The 22,549-nt window shown below is 39.3% G+C and overlaps 1 protein-coding gene across 1 annotated transcript in view; it reads right to left on the bottom strand.

The window, feature by feature from the left end:
* Positions 1 to 5,911, bottom strand: part of FAT4 (FAT atypical cadherin 4) — a 179,767-nt gene extending 173,856 nt beyond the window's left edge. Inside the window, exon 1 of the mRNA XM_042935547.1 lies at positions 235 to 5,911. Within this exon, the coding sequence (XP_042791481.1) occupies positions 235 to 5,409 (5,175 nt within the window). The 5' untranslated portion in view covers positions 5,410 to 5,911. The remainder of the gene's footprint in view (positions 1 to 234) is intronic.
* Between the last annotated feature and the right edge of the window lie 16,638 nt (positions 5,912 to 22,549).

Raw genomic sequence — 22,549 nt, forward strand, 5'->3', positions numbered from 1 at the left:
GCAATGAGGTGAAGTATAAGATAAAAACTGTTCACTGTTTGGTTTTGACCAGGATTAAAGCTAAATTTTATGTGATTCTTGTTAGTTTTTGTAACAGAACACTTTATATGCTCCTGCCAGTATTATTAACAGTAAACATTGAAGGTAAATAATTGTAGAAAGCAAACAGAAAGAGAACAATCCTTCTAAAAAGCACATCAATAAATAGTTCATAAATGACTACAAAATCATTACCTCTGCTCTCTGTGTTCTGGGAAAAGCAGTTGACTTTTCTATGGCATAAACATCCACCAGGTAAAGACATGCTCCTTGCTCCCGGTCCAGAATGGCTGCAGTCTGAATTATGCCAGTTTGTCGTCCAATAGTAAAGAGACGTCCAACGGTTTTTTCTTCACAACGAACTGAAACAATATAATACTCCACTGGGGCTTCAGATCCTCTAGGGCTAGCTGCTTCTATTGATATTACATTGGTACCAATGGGCTCACCTTCCTTCAAAATAGTTATATATTTGGGTTGAGTAAAAACAGGTCCATCAAGGCCTTGAAGAATGATGGTCAATTCAGTGGTTGATTTCCTCCTTTCAGGGCCAAGGTCTGTTGCTGAAACTATGAGGTTATAGATCAGCTGTGAAGGCACCAGTGCTGAAGCCACTCTCAAGTCTCCACTGTAACGATCCACAATGAAGGTGTCTGTGTCCCCATTGATGATCTCATACTCCACTTCTCCATTAGCCCCTTCATCTGGGTCCGCAGCCATTATTGTTGTCAGGACAGAACCAATCACAGCTGAAGGGTCTGCAGCAAGGGCATTTTGTGATATAAACATTGGAACGTTGTCATTGAGGTCTGTGACCAAAATGGTCACGTTTTTCAAAGCATACCGTCTAGTTTCCATAGGCACAGCTTGATCATTGGCTTTTACAGTTAACTCAAAGAGATTAGCAAATTCCCGATCTATTTCAGCATTAGTATATATAGTGCCTTTGACTTCATCTATGCCAAAGTGGTTGCCCCTGGGCATCTGTTGAATGATCGTATAGGATAGTTGCCCATTAATGTCTGCATCAGGGTCATGTGCAGTCACTGAAATGACAGACATTCCAATGGGAATGTTCTCAACAATAGACTTGAAAATATCCCCAGGAGGAAAGCTAGGAGGATTGTCATTAAAGTCCCTCACATGTATAACCACTGACATTGTAGATGAACGAGGAGGCCTTCCTTGGTCTTTTGCTGTTATATTTAATTTGTACAAAGACTGTGTTTCAAAGTCCAATTTTTTGGCAAGAAAAATACTGCCAGTGTTTGGGCTTATGCTAAAAGTTCCGTGGTTGTTAGTTCCAGTAATACTATAATGTAAATCAGCATTGTCACCTGAATCTGAGTCAGTTGCAGTAACAGAAGACACGAGTTCACCAATTCTCATGTTTTCCAAAACATCAACAAACAGCGTTGATTTAGGGAAAGAAGGGGTATTGTCATTTTCATCTAAAATATCAATATTTAAGGTACAGGTTGAATTGAGGGAGATTGCACCTGAATCCACTGCTTGAATTACAAGGGAATAGGCAGGTGTTGCTTCATAGTCTAATTTGCCAATTAGCGTCACCTGACCAGAGGTACTGTCTATAGCAAATTGTCTTTCTTCATTTCCTTTCATTACAGAGTAATGAATAAGTCCATTATTACCTTCATCAACGTCTGAGGCAGATACTCTTAAAACTTGTGTCAGGTTGGCTGCTGACTCTGATATTGTAGCTTGGTAAAAGTCTTTTAAAAACTTGGGAGCATTATCATTTATATCCTTCATGTAAACATGTACTGTAGCCTGATCCTTGAGAGGCTGAGGGAGCCCCTGATCTGTTGCAATGACTGTAAAGCTGAACACTGCAGTCCCTCTCTGCCTCATGAGAGACTCCCTGTCAAACTGACGAGTATTAGTAATTTCCCCACTAATAGCATGCAACTCAAAATCTGGCTGCACCATTTCAAAAGAATACCTTACTTCTCCATTTGGCCCAAAGTCTTTATCTATAGCATTTACTTTGCCCACAAATGACCCGGCTCTCTGTTCCTCTTCAAAGTAAAATGTGTAATTCGTACTGTTAAAAAGAGGTCTGTTATCATTTACATCTTCTAAAATTACAGTAACATTCACAGTAGCACTAAGGGGTTCCACTGCTCTGTCAGAAGCAACAACCAGTAAAACATATCTGTCTTGAAGTTCACGGTCCAGTTCACTCTTTATATACAATTGACCATCTGGGAATATGCCAAAAGCATCCCCTGTATTTCCTTCAGCAATGCTGTAGGCAATTTCACCATTCGCTCCTGAATCCTTATCAAAAGCTTGCACTTTAAAGAATCGAGAATTCACAGGTTCTGACTCAGAAAGGGTGACCTCATAAGAGAGTTGGTCAAACACGGGTGGGTTGTCATTTACATCATGAACATAAACCGTTAAGATGAAACTAGAGGAGAGCTGTGGAACACCCATATCAGATGCCACGATCTCTATTTGGTAGGAACCAGCATGAACATCCAGGGGACCTAGCAGACTAATATTACCATTCTTTTCATTGATAGTAAACAGGTTCTTGGGGTTCTGCTTCAGGCTATAGAGTACCATGCCATTGACACCTTCATCAGGGTCCACGGCTTTGGCTTGGAAAATGCTGTGACCTGCCTGCCAATTCTCCACCACGTTTACACTCTCTACTGCCTGGAGGAAATGGGGAGAGTTGTCATTCAAATCCTTAACTGTTATATTAACCATAGTGTCTCCAGTCACTGTGCCCCCACTGGCCACTACTTTCAGCTGATAAAAGGATTGCTCTTCTCTGTCAATCACACTTGCCGTGGTAAGCTGCCCAGTGACCTGGTTGATAGCAAACATACCTTTCTGATCCCCAGTAGTAATGAGATAACTGATGTTGGAATTGAGATCCATGGTAGATGCAGACACACTACCCACATGATATCCCAGAGCCACATTCTCAAAGACCACGAAGCTGTAGGCAGCCTGGCTGAATACAGGTGGGTTGTCTTGAGTGTCCAGTACAGTGATGGTTACTATTGCCTGGTTGGGAGACTGTAAATTGCCACCATCAGTAGCCACTATTTGCAACTGGTAAGCTGTTTTTTCTTCTCTGTCTAGGGCCATTCTTGTAGAAATAACCCCACTCTGAGCATTGACTTGAAACCGAGACCTGTCCCCGGCTGATATACTATATTTGACAGTTCCATTGAGACCCAAGTCTGGGTCAGTGGCAGACACTGTAGTGATGTAACTTCCTCCAGGCTCATTCTCCTGGATATGAGCAAAGTACTGGACTGGGTAAAACACAGGGCTGTTGTCATTTATATCCAGGAGACTCACGTTTATTCGAGCCATTGAGGACTGGGGAGGGGAGCCCAGATCCGTGGCCAGGACCAATAGGGAGTAGAAAGCTTGCTCCTCTCTGTCCAAGGAGGCGACAGTGCTCAACCTCCCAGACACAGGATCCAGGCGGAAGGATCTCTGGTCAGTCTCGGCCTCTTGCAGGGAGAAGCGCACTGTCCCGTTGTCACCCAGGTCCCTATCAGTTGCCCTGAGCACCAGTAGCTCTGTCCCTGTTGGGGCATTCTCAACCACAGACACATCATACCCTTCTGGCTGGCTAAATACTGGCTTTTCATCATTCACATCCAGGAGAGTCACTACAAGTTGGGCATAGGAAAACTTGGGGTGAACCCCCTGGTCCCGAGCACTGATATTCAGTACAATCTGGGAAGCGAGTTCACGGTCCAAGCCCCCAGCAACCCCAGTGGTCACCAGGCCACTATGTTCACTGATATGGAACCAACCTAGTCCATTGCCAGAGACGATGCTGTAACGCAGATTAGCATTGAGACCAGAGTCGCCATCAGTGGCAGATACTCCACTCACATAGCTTCCCGGGGGCGCCTCCTCGCTCAGGTTCACTCTGTACACCTGCTGCGCAAAGACAGGAGGGTGGTCATTGATGTCATTTACGAAAATCACCAGGCTTGCCACAGAAGAACGCGCCTGGACCGCTGCGCCAGGGGGCGCCCCGTAGTTATCTGAGACCGAAACTGTCAGGTTGTAAGAAGGAATGCGCTCTCGGTCTAGGGCGCTGGCCACTTTGATGAGGCTCAGGTTCGGCACTTTGCTGCTCTGCACCTCAAAGTGGCGCTGCTCATTGCCCCCTAGAATCTGCACGGAAATGTTCCCGTTGGCCGCGGGCGAGTCTGCGTCCGTCACGGTGAGCAGAGCCACCACAGTGCCCACTTGAGCGTTCTCATCTACCGAGGCGTAGCGCGAGGTGGCGGGGAAGTAGCGGAATTTCACCACCGGGTCATTGTCGTTGACATCCAGCAGCTGAATGAGCGCCTCGGCACGCCCAGTGAGGGAAGGCACGCCTCGGTCCATAGCTTGCACGGTAAGCGAGTACTGGCGCCTGGCCTCGAAGTCCAGGGGCTCCCGCACCGTGATAAGCCCCGTTTCGGGGTCCATTTGGAAGGGAGTTCCCTCGTCCTGCAGCCGATAGCGGATGTCCGCATTGGTGCCCTCGTCCGCGTCCGCCGCCGCCACCTGGAGGACGCTGGAGCCCACGGCCGCGTCCTCAGGCACCCCCGCCTGGTAGTGGGAACTGCCAAAAACTGGGGGGTTGTCATTTATGTCTTGCACAGTCACGTTTACCTGGAGGTAGCCCCGCCGCTTCGGCTCGCCCTTGTCCTCCACTTCCACCAATAGCTGGTACTGCGGTGTGACCTCGCGGTCCAGCCCGCCCTTGGACACGAGATGCAGAAACGCACCCTCGCCGCTCGGGTTCAGGGTGATGTCCAGGCGGAAGCGCCCCGCCTCGTTGCCCTGGATGATGCGGTAAGAGCGATGGTCCACACCGTTGGAGCCGATGTCCGAGTCGGTGGCCGTATCCAAGATGACTTGGCGCCCGCTGCTACTGTCCTCCTTGAAAGTGACCACGATGGAGGGGTCGGGGAAGACGGGGGCGTTGTCGTTGAGGTCCCGCACCAGCACTCGCACTTCGGTGGGGTAGGTGGGAGAGCTGGAAAGGACCACCAGGTTGATCACGTCGCTGGGCAAGCTCTCGCGGTCGATGGTGGCGGTGGTGTAGAGGGCCCCGGTGCTACTGTTTATGGCAAACAGGGCGTGGCTTTCGCTGAGCCGGTAGGTGAAGCCGGGGCGCGTCTGGATGGTGCCCACCAGCGTGCCGGGAGGCTGCTCCTCCAGCACTTGGAACACCTGGCGCTGCTCGGCCCCGCTGACCCGGGCCGGCCCGGGGAGCTGTGAGAGCAGCCAAAAGACCCGAAGGAGCTGAAATACCGACAGAGTGGGCAGCTGGAGCCACGGGCGTCCAGGAGCCCCGTCTGCTGCCAAGTCCATGGTCCTGGCTCCCTGGAACGGTGTGATGAAGAGAAGGAAGAAACGAAGCGAAAAGAATAAGAGCAGGGATTAGGTAGCCCCAGCAAATACTGAGGCCGATAGCTCTGCGAGCTCTATTTCAAAGACCCTCCAGCCCAGCAAAAGCAAATCGCGTCAGAGAAGGGCTCCAGGTAGCCATCTGGACTTGTAGGACGAGAGAGATGCCCTGACGAAAAAGCGTCCAGGCATTCCGCGGGACACTCCAGTGCGCTGATGAATTCCCAGAAAAGTTTCTCAACCCCCCTACATTCTTCCCCGCCTTTCACTTTGTTTTAGAATCCAGACAGTCTGAGCGTTTTGGCCCGGGTATGGACGTGGATCGGGAGAGGTTGCTTGTATTCAAGGTATATGAGGAATCATTACAAACAATTGTCTTCAGAAACTTTAGAACTTACCCGGGCGACGAAACCGAAGAGGCAAGGAAGAACAAATGTCGGTAGCGGTAGCGACGTGTGGAAAGAACAATTGCGCACGGGGGAGGGGGCGGTGGGGCACCAGGAGATTATCGAATTCCTTTCCCCAAAGCTGGAGACGAGGGGTTTCCTCGAGTCCCCACTCCTCAACAGCAGGGCTGCAAGGCCCCTCCAACAGGGCTGCACAAGTGGCCGCTGCGAGCCCCGGCGCCGGCGTCGGCGCTCCTGCAGCCGGAGATTGCGTTCGGAGCGCTGGCGTTGGAGCTAGGGCTCCGGTACCCGGGAGCGCTCAGCTCCGTCCCTTCGCCTCCAGCCGCCGCCGCCGCCGCCCCTGCTGCGGCTTCGAGCCGGTGGTCGCGCGCAGGCAACATCCACTGCTCCCCACCATTTTTTTTTTTTTTTTTTACCTCTGCCGAGGTGCCTGCCGACTCATTATTTGTACATCCAAATCGAGTGCAGGTTCGTCCCCCTTTCTTCTGGGCCTCGCAGGGGTCGGGCAGGAGCAGCGCGCGGCCCCCGGGTCCCCTCCCCTCACCATGCCAGGGGGATCGGTTCTCCGGCGGCCCGGGTCAGACGCCCACTCTAGCGCGCCTCGACCCTGCCCGCGTTATCTTTGCTTTTATTGTCCCGTGTCAGTTTCACTTTGTAATCCACGAGTCTTTTTGTTTGGGGCGGGGGGGAGGGGGGTGGCTGGTCCCTCTTTCTCCTTCACCGCTGGCGGTGGAGGCGGGGAAGTCGGCGCTGGGCTGTGGCGGCGCCCGTGGCAGCTCCGGACGGCGCCTGTCAGCGCTCTCCTTCTCGCCCGCCCGGGATGAAGGTGGAACCGCTGTGGAGCTGGAGCTCAGCGAGCCGCTCGCCACCTCCGGCTGGTCCCTCACGCTCTCCCCGCCTCTTCCCCGCTGCGCGCACACAACCGCGCGCGCACACACACACACACACACAGGCACGCAGCGACCGTCGCTGAAACACAAACAGAGGGGGAGGGCAGACCGCGAGCTGGAGCAGCACTCCGAAACTTTGCTCGCCGCTCATTGATCCCCGCACTTTAGTTCGCCCTGACTCCCCCTAGCTCCGGGTCCTGTCACCTACTGCCCCTCCCTCACCCCAGCCCCATTGGGCCGGAGCTCAGGCAGCCCCGCCTGGCACTCCTACCGCGAGCGCTCGCCGGCTCTTTGGGCCTCCGACTGGCTTCTCAGGATGCTAATCACTCAAGCCTCCCGGAGGACTGTAGGCGGTCGGGGGTGGGAGCCCGGCGAGTCGGAGGCGCTGAGAAGGGGGATGATTTTTTTTCCCTTTTTTTTTTTTTCTTCCTTTCTTTTTGGTCAAATCTTGGCCGGCGTCAGAGCAATAACAGCAAAAAGCTGCCGCAGGATAGATGGGGGTGGGGTCAGGTTTGCAGATAAATAACTTTAGTGGCGGGGTCTGAGGGAAGACCGTTAGGTTGTTATGCTAGTAATAACTCAGGGGTAAGGGGGTCGAGAGAAATAAAAGAAAGGCGGGGGGTGAGGGTCTGTTAGAGCGGGGAGGAAGGATTAAGCAAAGCCTGTCTGGGAATGCACAGTGCAGATTTGCTTTAACCATTTCCTGCCTCCTCTCTTTCGATGGGAGGGGAGAGAGCTGCTGTGCAACGTGACCCTACAGAAGCCAAACCAAGTCGTCCCCGTTTTTCCTCTGTCTACAGAACGAACTCCCTGAAGTCCAGGGCTAGCCAGACCCTAACCCTGCACCCACTGGCCCCCTCCCCTCCCTTCCAGGTGACGAGGGGCATCGAGGCCTTAGTACCAATGGCACTTTGGACTTCCTATAGGAAAAGCCAAGGGAACTCAGTGTTTGTTTTGTTTCCCTTCCCAAATGGATCCCAGGTGCCAGTAGCTAAACCTTACAGTTTCAACAATAACAATGATAGCCCTTTGGAAAGATGGAGATCTTTTCCTGTTGCAAAGTTTGGAATTTTGATCTCTGTTGGAGTATTTCCCCCTTGACATTTTGTAACCAAAGGAATCCTGATGAAGTTTTGTTTCCTTTCGTGTTTTTTTTTCTTTTTGTCTGGGGAAAGGATAGATATGAGGAAAATAGAAATAAATAGAATGAAATCAAACTTTAAGAATGCCCATGTGCCACGTATTGCACTCCAATTAATTCCTGTGCTATCTACTGTGGCTAATTTTTGTAGTGGCATGAATTGCTTCATTAAGAAAGAAAAGTGACTGTTCATCAGGTGAGTATTCTTTCCCCTTTAAGGGAAACCATATAAAAAATACGAATTTAAGCCAAGGAATGCAAATATAGGGCATATGTCATACATTTCTGCCACAGTGACCCCACCAAATGTAAAACTTTTCTGAGCCCTGGCATGATTCAGCTATGAGTAAATACTGCCCTCTGCTGTTCTCTGTCAGCCTAACATCCTTAGTCTCCTGGTTTCTTGCTGAAAATTAAATGCAGAGGCTAGAGAGATCTGGTTACAAGGCTAATTCCTCCTTCTTGCCTAGGGATAGTGGCAAAGAAAAAAAGACCTTTAGGAATCTCCTAATGCCTTTCCTTATTTAAGGGGAAAAATAAGGTTAAGAGCAATAGAGCAGACAGAAAATTCAGGTCTTCTGATGTAGACAGAAGAAAACTGTAAGACTAATGGAAATCTGAATACTAACAATGCTTTGAGCAATTCCTTTGTTTAGGTTAGAACATTCACTTTTGCATATTCGTATATGTATAATGACATATACAGAGTATATAACGAGTGAATTGGAAACAAAGTTAAATTTCAACATTTCTGTATTTTTAGGACTTGAAAACTTTTAAAAACTTTTTAAAACATTGGAAGGTTTTATTTTATTTTATTTTATTTTATTTTATTTTATTTTATTTTATTTTACTTTCTAAGTTTATTTATTTTGAGAGAGAGAGAGAGAGAGAGCACGCATGTGTGTAGGCGCTTAAGGGGCAGAGAAAGAGAGGAAGTGAGAGAATTTCAAGAAGGCTTTGTGCTGTCAGCATAAAGCCAGACACTGGGCTCCTTCTCACAAACCATGAAATCATGACCTGAGCTGAAACTAAGAGTCAAGAGTCAGATACTTAACTGACTGAGCAACCCAAGTACCCCGGAAAGCTTTTATTTTGAAAAAGAGACATTTTTAAGTCTTTTCTCAAACTCATACCTCTGCCAATAAGTTACAATCTTAATAACATTATTTTGGTGTAATTTGGCCAACAAACATTTATAAATTAACTGCAGTGGAACTAAAACTTTTTTATCCTTTTTTTTAAGTTTAAGTATAATTAACATACAGTGTTATATTAGTTTCAGGTATACAATAAAATGCTTCAACAGTTCTGTACATTACTCAGTGCTCATCATGATAAGTGTACTCTTAATCCCCTTCACCTATTTCATCCATCCCTCACTCACCTGCCTTCTGGTAACCATCAGTTTGTTCTCTACAGTTAAGAGCCTATTTCATTGTTTGTCTCTTTTTTTCTTTGTGAAACCAAAACATTTGACAAACCATGGCTATGATGTATGATTTTAAATAATATGAGGGGTTTTTATTTGTTGTTTTTGCTCGTGCACAGTTCAGTAACTCAGACAGGCATGAATGGAAACATTTAGATATTTGTTGTAAGAGATCAGGTACTTTTGTTTGTTTGTTTGTTTGTTTGTTTGTTTGTTTAGAGAACCCGGGGAGTAATCTTCATATTCCATCTCTGTAGTATTAAATTTGTATCATTTATAAATGGATTTTATTTGGGAGAACAGGTGAAAATCATTCATTTTGTGGGATGAGGTGTTCATTTTGTATAATATATATTGTTTTTAATTTTTAAAAAATGAGATATGGTAAAATTAAGTAATACACAAAATGTGTATATATTCAGTACATAAAATAACTTTTTGAGCAATTTTGAAAGAGGATTATCAAAAATGATTTATACTATGGTAGGGTTATTTGAATAGCTTTCCATGATAATTACTTTCAAGTAACACATTCATTTATAGACAAACACTATGCATAAAATTACAATCTATGTATACATAATTTAAGATATGATATAAAGAAAGGTTTTACAAAAAGACAAGGGATAAAACCTTTATTATATTTTATTTTTTCTCTTGGGCTTCAAAATTGTGATAATACAATAAAATGTGATTTTCAAAATTGTGATAAAATGTAAGGATTCCCCCCTAAAAGTTAAGTAAAAGAAAATAAAGACATATAGAGATTATATGCCTAAAAAAACAAAGTTTACTTTATCTCTGCTGTTGCACCAAAAGCTTAATTATTTTAAGAAAAGGATTACTTAATGAAAGCTTTCAAGAAATATGAAAATAGATGCTCCTAAGAGAGAAAATATTTATCATTTTTTTTTAAATGTTTATTTATTTTTGAGAGAGAGAGAGAGAGAGCAGGGAAGGGGCAGAGAGAGGGGAACAGAGGATCTGAAACAGGATCTCTCCACGCTGAGAGCAGAAAATCCTATGCGGGGCTTGAACTCACAAACTGTGAGAACATGACCTGAGCTGAAGTCAGACACTTAACCAACTGAGTCACTCAGGTATATGTTCATTACTTTTAATAGACTGTAGGGGAAATTGCATGTTTATGTCCAGGCATGAAAAAAACTAGAGAATACAGCTCATTTGAGCTTTGGACTGTACATTAAAACAAATAGCTTAAGGGGTACCTGGGTGGTTCAGTCGATTAAGCATCTCACTTCAGCTCAGGTCATGATCTCACGGTTCATGGTTCGAGCCCCGCATTGGGCTCTGTGCTGACAGCTCAGAGCCTGGAGCCTGCTTTGGATTCTGTGTCTTCCTCTCTTTCTGCCCCTCTCTTGCTCTCATTCTGTCTCTCTTTCTCTCTCTCTAAAAAAAATGAATAAACATTAAAAAAATAGCTTTGTAAAAATTTGTTGCTCTGATCTGTACACATTTGCCATCATTACTTCATTAAGTGTCTGAAGTTATTTGTTTTTTCATGTTTTAGACCCCAGTTTAAGAAGCTAAGGTTAATCATACCCTGTCCAGAAAAGGATTCTCCTTCCTACTTCATTTTCTTCCCTCTTCTCCCCTCTCTCCCTCACTCTTCTCTCCCTATTTTTCTCTTTCCCTTTCTTTCCCTCTCTTCCTTCTGCTCCTCTCCTTTCTTGTCTTTTCTCTTCCCTTCCAATTCCCTCTCCTCTCTTCCTGTCTCTCCTCTAGGTTTTCTGTTCTCCCCTCCTCTCCCTTCCTATCCCTTTTGCTTCCCTCCCTTTACTCTCCAACTATACTTGGCTCACTTTATTTTACTCTATTCTACCTTACTCTCGTCTCCTTATCATTTTTCACTACCATTACAGGACTCAGAGGCAAGCATTCTCATGAGTGGAATGTGTATCTTTTTGTTTCCATGTTTTTGTGAGATATGTATTATATAGTTTTCCTGTAGTTTTAACTGAAATAAATGCTTTGGGTTATATTGTGTATGTGTCTCATCCTATTTATTATCTTTTTGTTGTTTTTTTTTTCTTTACCAAGCACTATGTTTTAAAGACTTATACGTGTTGCTATGTGTACATCTAGAGTATTGTTTCTGACTTTTGCCTTTTACTGTAAGGAATGTATCCATTATTCTTAACCCATATCTACTTACACAGTTGTAGACATCCAGTTTGCTTCCAACTCCCTGACATCACAAATTAGTATGCAATGAATACCCTTGTAATTGTCCCCATATGGAAATGAATGTCTTTGGGATATATAATGCCAAAGGAAGAGGTCTCGACTCCATACCTGAAATGAACAGCTGATTGCTTGCTAAACAAGAAAGAGCTGTGTTTATAGGACACAGTATTTCTGAGCAAAGAAGAGAACTGATCTTAGGTTTGGGGAAGCATGGCCGTCAGAGATGGCAAACTTTCAGAAATGTGAGGAGTTAGAGACTGGTTAACTTTTAGCTGTGGAATTGAATCTACTAGACTGTAGTTTTTGCAGATAGGCTGAATTTCAGATATGTGGGTACTGTTGCGAATTTAACATTAATCTGGGGTAGGTTTAACACTGGGTCTTATAAACAGGTTCTTGATACATTGAAACAAGTGGATAGAATTTTTGTCCTTACCTATGTTATTTCTCACTCATTTCTTTGTTTGGCTCGGTTGTCTTCCAACTTTTTGCGCTAAATATTTAATTCAGTATTTTAGATTTTTTTATTTCCTAGAAAAAATAAAGCTATAAACTTCCTCAAAGTACTAGATTAGCCTTACTCCACACAAAAAAGTTTAATTATAAAATATTATGTGTAGTGATTTCATTATCTTTCACCTTTCAATATTCAGTAATTTATTTTATGGCTTCCTCTGTAGCACAAGATTATTTATTATTTATAATTTATAAATTATATAAGTATATATAAATTATATTTATAAATTATTTATAATTTAAAAATATGTGAAAACTAATCAAGAGGTCTCTCCTTCAGCAAACACTGCTGCTTTTCACCATCTTCTGTGGTACACAGAATCTATATTCGTTTGTTATTATTTAGTCACTGTGTTATATTCAAAGACAATAAACTGTGATAGAAAGAAATCTTTAGTTTCTCTCCTCTCATCTTTTCTTAACCTACTCCAAAGCAATCTACTGAAATGTTTCATATCAGGGTAGCAGTTGAATGGCACCTCTTTCTCCCTTATTAACTTTTCTCATCTGCCTTCCAGAACTCCATTTCTGCCTCATGGACCACTACTTTTCAGACTCAGATATTTTACTAGTTAGCACCCCAGAACTGAAGAAACAAATTGAAGAAACCTTCTCTTTCTTACATTCTCAATTCCTTGGTAATTTCATCCTGTCTCAAAACTTCAAATAAGCTGATAACACTCAGAAAAGATTGTGAATTCTATGGTTCTTGGGTGCAGGGTTCTATCCACAACCATTTAGTTTATTAATTATGCTATTCAAATCTTATTTACCATTACTGATTTTCTTTTGGTTTCATATATTGATACTAAAAAAGGCATATTAAATCTGCTTTATGATTGCTGATTTAAATCTCTTTATGGTTACACAGGCATTCTTATTTTGTATTTCAAGACATTATATAAATATGCATAACTTATAGATATATATCATATTATATAGCATTTTAGAAATTTTATATAATTTTTATACGTTTTTCATCAATTCAATGTTGTCTAATTAAGATGTGACTCTCTTTATTCCAAATAATGTACTTTCCTTTAAAGTCAAGTTTTGTCTAATATATGCACAGGTAACCAGTATTCCTTGGTATTATCATGGTAAATTATTTTCTATTCTTTCACCTCCTATTCTGTACTCTAATGTTTTAAAAGTGTCTTTTGACACAGCATTATTTTTGAAAATGTGTTCATTGTTTGTTTAAAACAACATTCTACTTATTGTCTCTTAACTGGAGCTTTTTGACTAGTTATACTTAATGCAATTGCTCTCATATTTCTATCTTCTTATTTTGTGTTTTGCTTTTTTTTTTTTCTCTAGTTTTACGGTTTTGTTTATTTCTATGTTTCTTACCTGCTTTAATTTGTTAGATATTTCTTTCACTTTCTCCTACTCCTTTAGATGAAATATGCTCTGTTTGGGCCATTTTAGTTTTATCTCTAGAAATTACAAAATGTGTTCTTCTCAAAGTTTATAATAATTTAATACCTTAAGGAAAAAAGAGGCTTCTTCTTGAACAATACATTTTATATACATTCATTTACTTTCCAACTTACATCTTAATTTGGTGTTGTTTTTTAATTCTTTATTTTATTTTAAGCTTGCACATATTTTTGTTTTTAATTTTTGCTTTTAAAAAGTCAATAATGTATTTCACAGCTTTTTTTTTTTTTGCTTTTCAATCTGTCTTCTAACACAAGCATTCTATCCTGAATTACTTGCATTTCTGCTTGAAATATATTTTTTTTAATTTCCTTTACAATAACAGCTGCTGGTAGAAATACTTTGTAGTGTCCCTGTTCCTGAAAGATTTTTTCTTTAAAAACTAAAATTCAAAATTCAAAATTCAAAATTATTTTAGAGTCACTTTGACATAGACTTTTTGTCATATGCCATTTTAGTGCAAATATGAATAAAACAATAAAGAGTATTTCTAATACTTCATATTGATAGTTCATTTCACATGAATCTTTTTTTCTCAAAATCATCATTATTCATATATATCAGCACAGTTTAGTTACACAAAAGTTTGACTTTCATTTTGCTGTCAATCTAGTTCTAATTTCCTTTTATCTCTTGCATCAGAGATACTTTACACAGACTATTGTTAAAATACCTCTTTATTTTTGATATTCTGCAGTTTTATTTTGGTATATGTATAGATGTAAAGGTGATTTGTAATTCTGCTTAGAAATTGAAGTCTTCATGATATAAATTATTCCTTCATCATTTCTGGGAACTTGCATTATTTCTGCCATTATATTTGCAGATACTACTCTTTCACCTTGCTTTTCCTCCTTAACTCTAATTAGATATATATATTAGTAATTCTCATATCTTCTATGTCTTGTAATATCACTTCAATATTTTTCTTTCATTTTCTCTATGCTTAATTGAAAAATTTTTCTGACTTGTCTTCTAGTTCACTAATTCTCTTTTCAGCTGTGTCTAACCTACTTCTAAACTCATCCATTTATTTTTCAGTGTAATTACTGAATTCTCATACCTTCATATCCTACTGTGTTTTGTAGTCAACTATATCCCACAGATATTTTCCAGCTTATTTTCTATTTATTTAAACAGGTTAAACATAGTTTTGATATCGTTTTGAATGTGTGCCTGACAATTCTAATATCAGAAATATGTAATCATCTGTTTCTGCCTTCCATTGTTATTGGTAGTTTTTGTTCATAGTAAATTGTTTCTTTGTTTAACTAGTTAAGTTTAAAACTTAACTGTTAATTTTAATTAGCAAATTATTTGTGATGTTCTATGAGGCTTAGGATGGGTGTTCTTCTGTGAAGATCTTATTATGCATCAGTTAGGTACATGTAGGTTACATAGTCTGCAACCACTAGTGTTTTCACTGAAGCTAAAGTACAAAGAATAAAACATTAAAAACAATAAAAAGCAATAGTATTTTATAAATCACTAAGTAATGTTGCCGAGTAAACCACAAAAAATGCTTTCTCATAACTAGATTTTTATTTAAAGACTTCTTTTAAACTAATTTAGATTATTGTTATGTGTCATTCTTTTGTATGTATAAAAAGGAAGCTATAAGCCAGATAAATTGGACAAAGTACACTTAAGATTTTTTTTCACATTGAAAATCCAGCTCAAAGTGGTATAGTATTTATTGGAGAAGTGCTCCATCACCCTGTATTTTATTTTATTTTTTCCTAACATACTGCATATTTGATGTTCATGTACAGTCAATGATAATTAAGTCACAATTGCTGCTGGGCCTTTAGCAAATATAATACATATCCTGACTGCTGCATGTTAAATGAGAACCCCCTCCTCAAAGAAAAAGTGAATCTTGGAACAAAGAAACATGGTTAATTCACAACTTGAGCTTTGTTTTGTTGGTTTGTTGGTTTGGTTGGTTGGTTGGTTGGTTGGTTGGTTTTTGTCCTACACTACCTCACTAACATGATTTTGAGAGCTGCCTTGTGGCTTCAACTTCTTAGGGATGGGTTCACCTTTCTCCATTGATAGTCTAATCAGTGCCAAGGTAACTTTATTTTCAGTGTTTTGGAGAAAGCAGGATGACTAGGTATATATACGGTTATCTTAACCGAGAACTTGTGATTTGGGGCCTATATCTTTAACAGGAGAGGTTATCAATTAGTCTCCACCCTCTCAGAGAAGTCTGAGCTTTTTCTTAGTTTTCACACCCTACCATACCTTAAAAGTCAAAATTTGTATTTATAAATTTTTGCAAATGTCCTCACGACAAGAGCTACTTTAATTTTGAAATTAGCTCTGTGGGTTTTCATCTTTTTCTAAACTGTATATGGTAATTCCTGACTATCCTATAATGTCAGTGTTTTAAAATTTGATAATTTTAGTAGTTTTTAGTGGTAAATAATAGCCTGGAATATTACTAGAATTAAAAAAAAAAACTCCTTTATTTTTTGAAATATTTTTCTCTTTCCAGTTTTTTTTTTTTTTTCCTCCTTTGGGAAATCTTATTTTTTGGTACTTATCTGTAAGCCTGTTATCTTTAGGTTTTCTTGCTGTCTTCTGGGAAATTCCTTAGTCTGACGTTCCAACTCACTAATTCACTGTTCAAATATATCCATCTAATCTACCATTGATTAACCTTTTGTCCTCTTTATATCAACTCATACTTTTTCATACCTAATATGTCGACTTCATTTTAAATACATTTTTATTCTTGTCTTATATTGACAATATCTACTATCTATCAACGAACTTTCTATCTTTAACATACTTATTTTAGATTCTTGCTCCATCTGTCAAAATTCTCTCCTTATTATGACCCATTGTCCAGTTTGACTTTCTCTGAGGTACTGCTTTTCTTATGTGTTTAGTTATTTTGGCTTAGGAGCTCTTGCTCTGGTGGGTGTTGACTGTGCTGGAAATATGTAATGTGTGCCAAGAAGGCATCAAAAGCCAGACCTCAGTCTGTAAGTTAAGAGCAGGGGTTGGCAAAAGTTTTCTAAAGGCAAGATAGTTAATATTTCAGGTGTTGAGGGCCAGACAGTTTCTGTCACACCACTTATTAACCTTGCCCTTGTAATGTAAAAGCAGCTGTAGATAATATAGAAAGTATTGGGTATGGCTGTGTTCCAATAAAACTTTATTTACAAAAACAAGAGGCAGGTCCAATTTGCCCTGCAGGCTCTCATTTGCTGACCACTGTTTTAGAGCATGGAACATTAGAATTGCACTGAAAACTCTACTAGATGACAGCTGTTGATTGTTCCCATTTGTAATCTTTTTTTACACATCTATGTGTGTGTATGTATGTGTATATATATATATATATATAGTCAATATTTTAAATATGATTCAAAATTTCTGTCTGTTTTATATCAACTGCACTTTTTTCTCTTTACCTTCTGACCTTTTGTAGTCTTGAATTTTAAGCTGTGAGGTGTAGTATGATCGGGAAGAGACAATCTGCCTAAACTATAATCCACAGCGCTGTGGATTTTTAGAGAGAGGAGAGGATATTCAGTGCCTACAGGCAAGTGGTCAATCTGTACTTATTTCATGAGGACCCTGATGCCTAGGCTGTTGCTGCCAATTTCTGTAGAGAAATAGGCAGTAATTGTCTCTAGGCGACACAGGGTAAAGACAAAAGTTATTTTTTTCCTAAACATTTATCCTCTTTAGTCTTTTATAAAACTTTTTTGGCCCGTATTATTTGGTACTTAGGTTTCTTTTTCCATTACCTGTATGTTGTTAATTTACACGCACGTGTGCGCACACACACACACATTTATATAATATATATGTTTGTTCATCATTTTTTTTTATTCTGGCCAGTGTTCAATTTCCAAAGATTATGTGGAACCACCGTGTATGTAAATAAATCTGAAACTACATGATGGAAACTAAAATCATATTTTTTAACATCACACTTATGGGAGAAACAAAATGAAGGGTTAGCTTTAAAATCCTTCATAATATAGTACATGTGAGTTTGTGAGCAAACCCGCTGGAATGGAAATTGCTTATACTAAATGTGAGACCAGGTTTCTCAATATTGTGGCATTTGCCACAAACTAGTAATTACATACCATAATTTGGAGAAACTGCTCAGTCCAACAACTGCTTGTGACAATTTACCCTTCTGTTGAAATATATAATATGTCAAGTGTTGGTCATATTTTACCTTCACAGGTATAAATATCAATTTATCTCAAACTAAAAATACATGAATATGGATAATAATCAAAACATTGTATCAATACTTAAATGAATCTGGCATTGAATTTCATGCTAGAATATAATGAGAATAAAGAGAATGGATGTCTTTAACTTGTATATAATTTATATATTTGTCATGCCAAAGAAATGTTAAGTGGAATGATATGATAATCACTCTAGGTCTCCTAGATTTTTAACGTATGAAATATTTTGAAAATACTAAACAACACTGAATTAACAGGTGAATGGAGAATTAGGAAAGTCCCTTCAGAGGAGCGGATTCTTTTTTTTTAATGTTTTAATTGTTTTTATATATTAATTTTGAGAGAGAGGAAGAGACAGAGCATGAGCTGGGGAGGGGCAGAGAGAGAGGGAGACATAGAGTCCACAGCAGGCTCCGGGCTCTGAGCTGTCAGCACGTTGCCGGACGCAGGGCCCAAACCCACAAACCACAAGATCATGACTTGAGTCGAAGTCCCACGCTCAACCGATTCAGCCACCCAAGCACCCCCGGAAGACCTGATTCTAAGAACACAAGTAACCTTGAACCACAGCTAACATATTAGCATATTTTCTATTTTAAATTGATTTGTGGGGTGCCTGGGTGGCTCAGCCATTAAGCACAGGACTCTTGATACCAACTCAGGTTATGATCTCGTGGTTTGTGTGATTGAGCTCTGAGTAGGGCTCGGTGCTAACAGTGCGGAACCTGCTGGGGATTCTTTCTCTCCCTCTCTCTGCCCCTCTCCCACTTGTGCTCAAGCTCTCTCTCTCTCTCTCAAAATAAATAAATAAATTTAAAAAATTATTTGAGAAAATGAAATGTCGACTACTATAAGACTACTTTATTTTATATGATTGCTTGATGAGCATTCCCTTGCCATTATAATAATTTTATATACATATTATTTTATTGGATGAATAACATTTTGCCATATGAATAGGCCAGAAATTATTAGTTGTTCCTTTAATATTGATATTCAGGATTTTTTAAGTTATTTTGCTATTAAAATTTATGCTTTGATAATTGTCATTCATTCATCCAGAAAAATTTATTGAAAAATAACTGTATGTCAAATACTTCATGAGCTATAGAGAATGCAGAGGTGAGTAAAATAGATACAACCTCTACCAAATTAAAGAAATTTTAAAAGAATCTAAACTTATTACTTATTGCCAAGTTGCTTTCCAAAAATGATGTACCAGTTTATAATCAAAACCAAAGTATATCAGAATTCTCCTTCCACCAAACAAGAAACAAATACATTTGAATATAACACACCTTAAATCCTGACCCATTTAAGGGGTAAAAAGGGGTGTTTTCCTTTAACATGTATTTTATTACATTTTATTTTATTATTATTTTTTAAATGTTTTAATTTTTATTTATTTTTGAGAGAGAGACAGACAGAGCGCAAGCAGGAGAGGGGCAGAGACAGAGACACAGAATCTGAAGCAGGTTCCAGGCTCTGAACCGTCAGCATAGAGCCCAACGTGGGGCTCAATCCCACGGACCTGAACTAAAGTTGGACGCTTAACCAACTGAGCCACCCAGGCACTGCTATTAAATTTTAAATTTTAGCTATTTGTTTCCCTTTTGTTGAAATTATTCATGTTTGTTGCATTAATCAACAAGGGTCTCATATTTTTTTGGTTGTTATTGCTATAGTTGTTTAATCTATTTGTTTTTCTTTATAAACACCTACCTTTCTTTTAAATTTGTAATTCTTTCTTTTAAGCAGAGACTAAATAAGTGCTCATAAAACTTTAATTCTAGTTTCTTTTTTCTGCTCTTCCTTCTACATCTGTGTCTTAATTATGTTGTATCAATTGGAATAATACCGAAGGGCCAGGAAAAATAAATAATTTTGTTTTCTCTGAATCTAGCATGATGCCTAGAATTCATATAGTATCCAACGAATGTCTGTTCTGTTAAATTCCATCCCATGTAGGATGCCTAAAAGTTAAAATAAATAAAATTTCAGAAAGCAATAATAAATTGTCTTAATGTTACAGTCTAAAATGTTGTTTTCTAAAATGTGGTAAAGGGTGGTATTCACAGATAAACCCAGGGGTCTCAGAAGAGGATATTGAACAGTATGACAAATAAGAAAAAACAAAAACTCAAAACTCTATGATGGGTGTTATAACTTGACATGCACCTTCCATTCAAACTGTCCAGCCTACCTTTAGTATGCATTTCCAGAAGCCTTTTTTCAGATACTGTCTTACCCATGGTTCTTCACACAGTGTTCCTCTATTTAAATACATACACATGGAATTTGTTAGGTAAACATATACAACAGCCATCTTCATTTTGCTTTAGCTCTTTCTTTGCCAGCCAGCACAGCCATGGATGCATATCCACACTGGTATGCCAGTGTCTAATTTGTGTGTATTGAGAAGCAACACTCATATCATTTGTAGCTGCCACTAATTCCTAACCCCTGAATCACATGTACTTTGGTGTTCTGGTGAAGTTAATTGTTCCACATGGCCAGCTACTTTTCCACCTTGCTAATTCATGTGGCAGAAGTCATAATGCCTTTGGTGGGACATTTCTGTTTCTATCACCATCACAATAATTCTGAAAGGAACTCATTCTTTAAATGTCTTTCTTGAAACAGCTAGACTGCCTAACAGTTCCTACAACTGGGACTTGACTGATACAATCACAGGTGATGATAACTATTTCACTCTCATTTCTTTTCAAAATAAAAGAAAAATGCTATGGTATCAGAATATTTACCTCCTATTTAACATCACATATCTTCCTTTTGAATGAAGAGTGGTCTACGTGAATAGTTGTACCTAAGGACAAGCATAACTAATTCATCAAGATTTGATTAACATGATATTGTTTAAACACAACAAAGATTCTCTTTAATAAAGAAGATTCAAATCTCATGAGTCAGAAGTAGTGAACACAATACACATTGGAATAGAGAAAAAACTCAGAACTTGGCATAAACTAGAAGACAAAAGAAGCATAATGCAGTAATACTTAAGCATTTTGATATTTTATGGTACTCAAAGCTCTTATTAAAAGAAACAGTGCATTATCTGTACTATTGAGTTGGAATATTCCAGATGTCTCTAGTCTTTATAAACATATCACAACATCTTAATTCTTTGTTTATTTGAACTGCTCCTTAGTCATGTCTCCTTTTCATTCCATTCTTAATCACTGAGTCTGTGATTAAAAATGGCAAACATGTGTTTTGAGAAGAAACTAAGCTATGATTTTGATTGTGGGTAGTAATTTTGGAGTGGAAGAACATATTAACCTCTTCCTTTCCACCCCACCCGTGAACTCACAAGACACAAGGAAACAGTAAATACAAAGTAAGCAAAGCATGGAAAGTAAACTACTTCTCAGTTCTAATACTTACATATGGTTATACTAAGGAAAGGTTTCTGAAAAAGCAAACAAAGAAAAAGTGAGAGTTTAATATTTATAAAACAATGTTAAGCCAAAATGATATAAATAATCACAAATAAGATATTGTTGTAGCTAAGACTCTGAACTTTTGCTCTTAAGTAAAGGTGAATTTTAAGAATCTCACAATCTTTGGACCTAATCTTGACTCTGCTTCCTACTGTCTATAGGGTCAAGTGTCAGTCATTTAAATGTTCCACAACTGCCTTCTTTACTTTTAAAATAACAGAAATCAGCTCATGTGGTAACTGTAAGTTGATCACCATCTGCCCAGAGTATGAGATATACTTCAATTTAATTAGAAAAGCTTCTAGATAAAAATTAAATACTGTTAAACCTTCCTATAAAAGGGAAAAGTTGAAAATATAATTCCAATTTTTATAGAATGGGGAACAGTTTCATTCATTTAAAAACAGCACCACATATTTTCGTAAGTAGAATTTCAAAATTTAAATTTCCATAAAAATTGGAGTAAAACAAGAAAAAATAATATAAAATAAATACATTGAAATATTTACAGGTAAATAAATTCAAACACCATAATATGGTTGTGTGAAATGAAATATTAATGACATATCTTTTTAAATAAATTTGAATAAATCCCAATGAGGTAGATTCAGACAGGATAACATATTAATAAAATTTAGTTCAAAGGAAACAATAAACCATGTAAAGTTGAACAGAAGCTTATGTATGTAGTCATAGCAAAGCATAAGCAAATATTCGGAAAAATTAAAAGTTTTATTGTCTCAAAAAAAAAATACATTTGAAGAAATTCTAACGTTAACACTTTCAGTAAAAGCAAATAAGTCACTGAATATTAATATATTGCAAGCAACCAAATAATACTCTACAGTTTTATCACCAGGTTCTTTTGGTAATCTATATATTAAATATGAATAATTACTTTGAAATAAGTATCTTTGCTTCAATAACTTGTGCTTCACCTTTTCCTCTTGCTGGATGCATTATTACCTTATTGTAGACTAAGTCATGCAAATGGTAAAATCTGTCTCTTTGTTTTTCATCCCTTTTTGTTGATTACACTTATCATATAATTTCATAACTGAAGATATCAAATTGATGCTATTAAGAAGGCTAAATGAGGGGCACCTGGGTGGCTCAGTTAGTTAAGCTTCTGACTTTGGCTCAGGTCTTGATCTCGCGGTTGGTGGGTTTGAACTCTGTGTTGCGCTCTGTGCTGACAGACCAGAGCCTGGAGCCTTCTTCGGATTCTATGTCTCCCTCTCTCGCTGCCTCTCGCCCATTTGCGCTGTCTCTCTCCCTCTCAAAAATGAATAAATGTTAAAAAAAATTAATAAAAATAAAAATAACATAAAACTCAGTGTGTTATTTATCTACTGCTGTTTAATAATAGTGCTGAAA

This window comes from Panthera leo, chromosome B1, assembly GCF_018350215.1.
Source record: "Panthera leo isolate Ple1 chromosome B1, P.leo_Ple1_pat1.1, whole genome shotgun sequence".
Taxonomy (NCBI): domain Eukaryota; kingdom Metazoa; phylum Chordata; class Mammalia; order Carnivora; family Felidae; genus Panthera; species Panthera leo.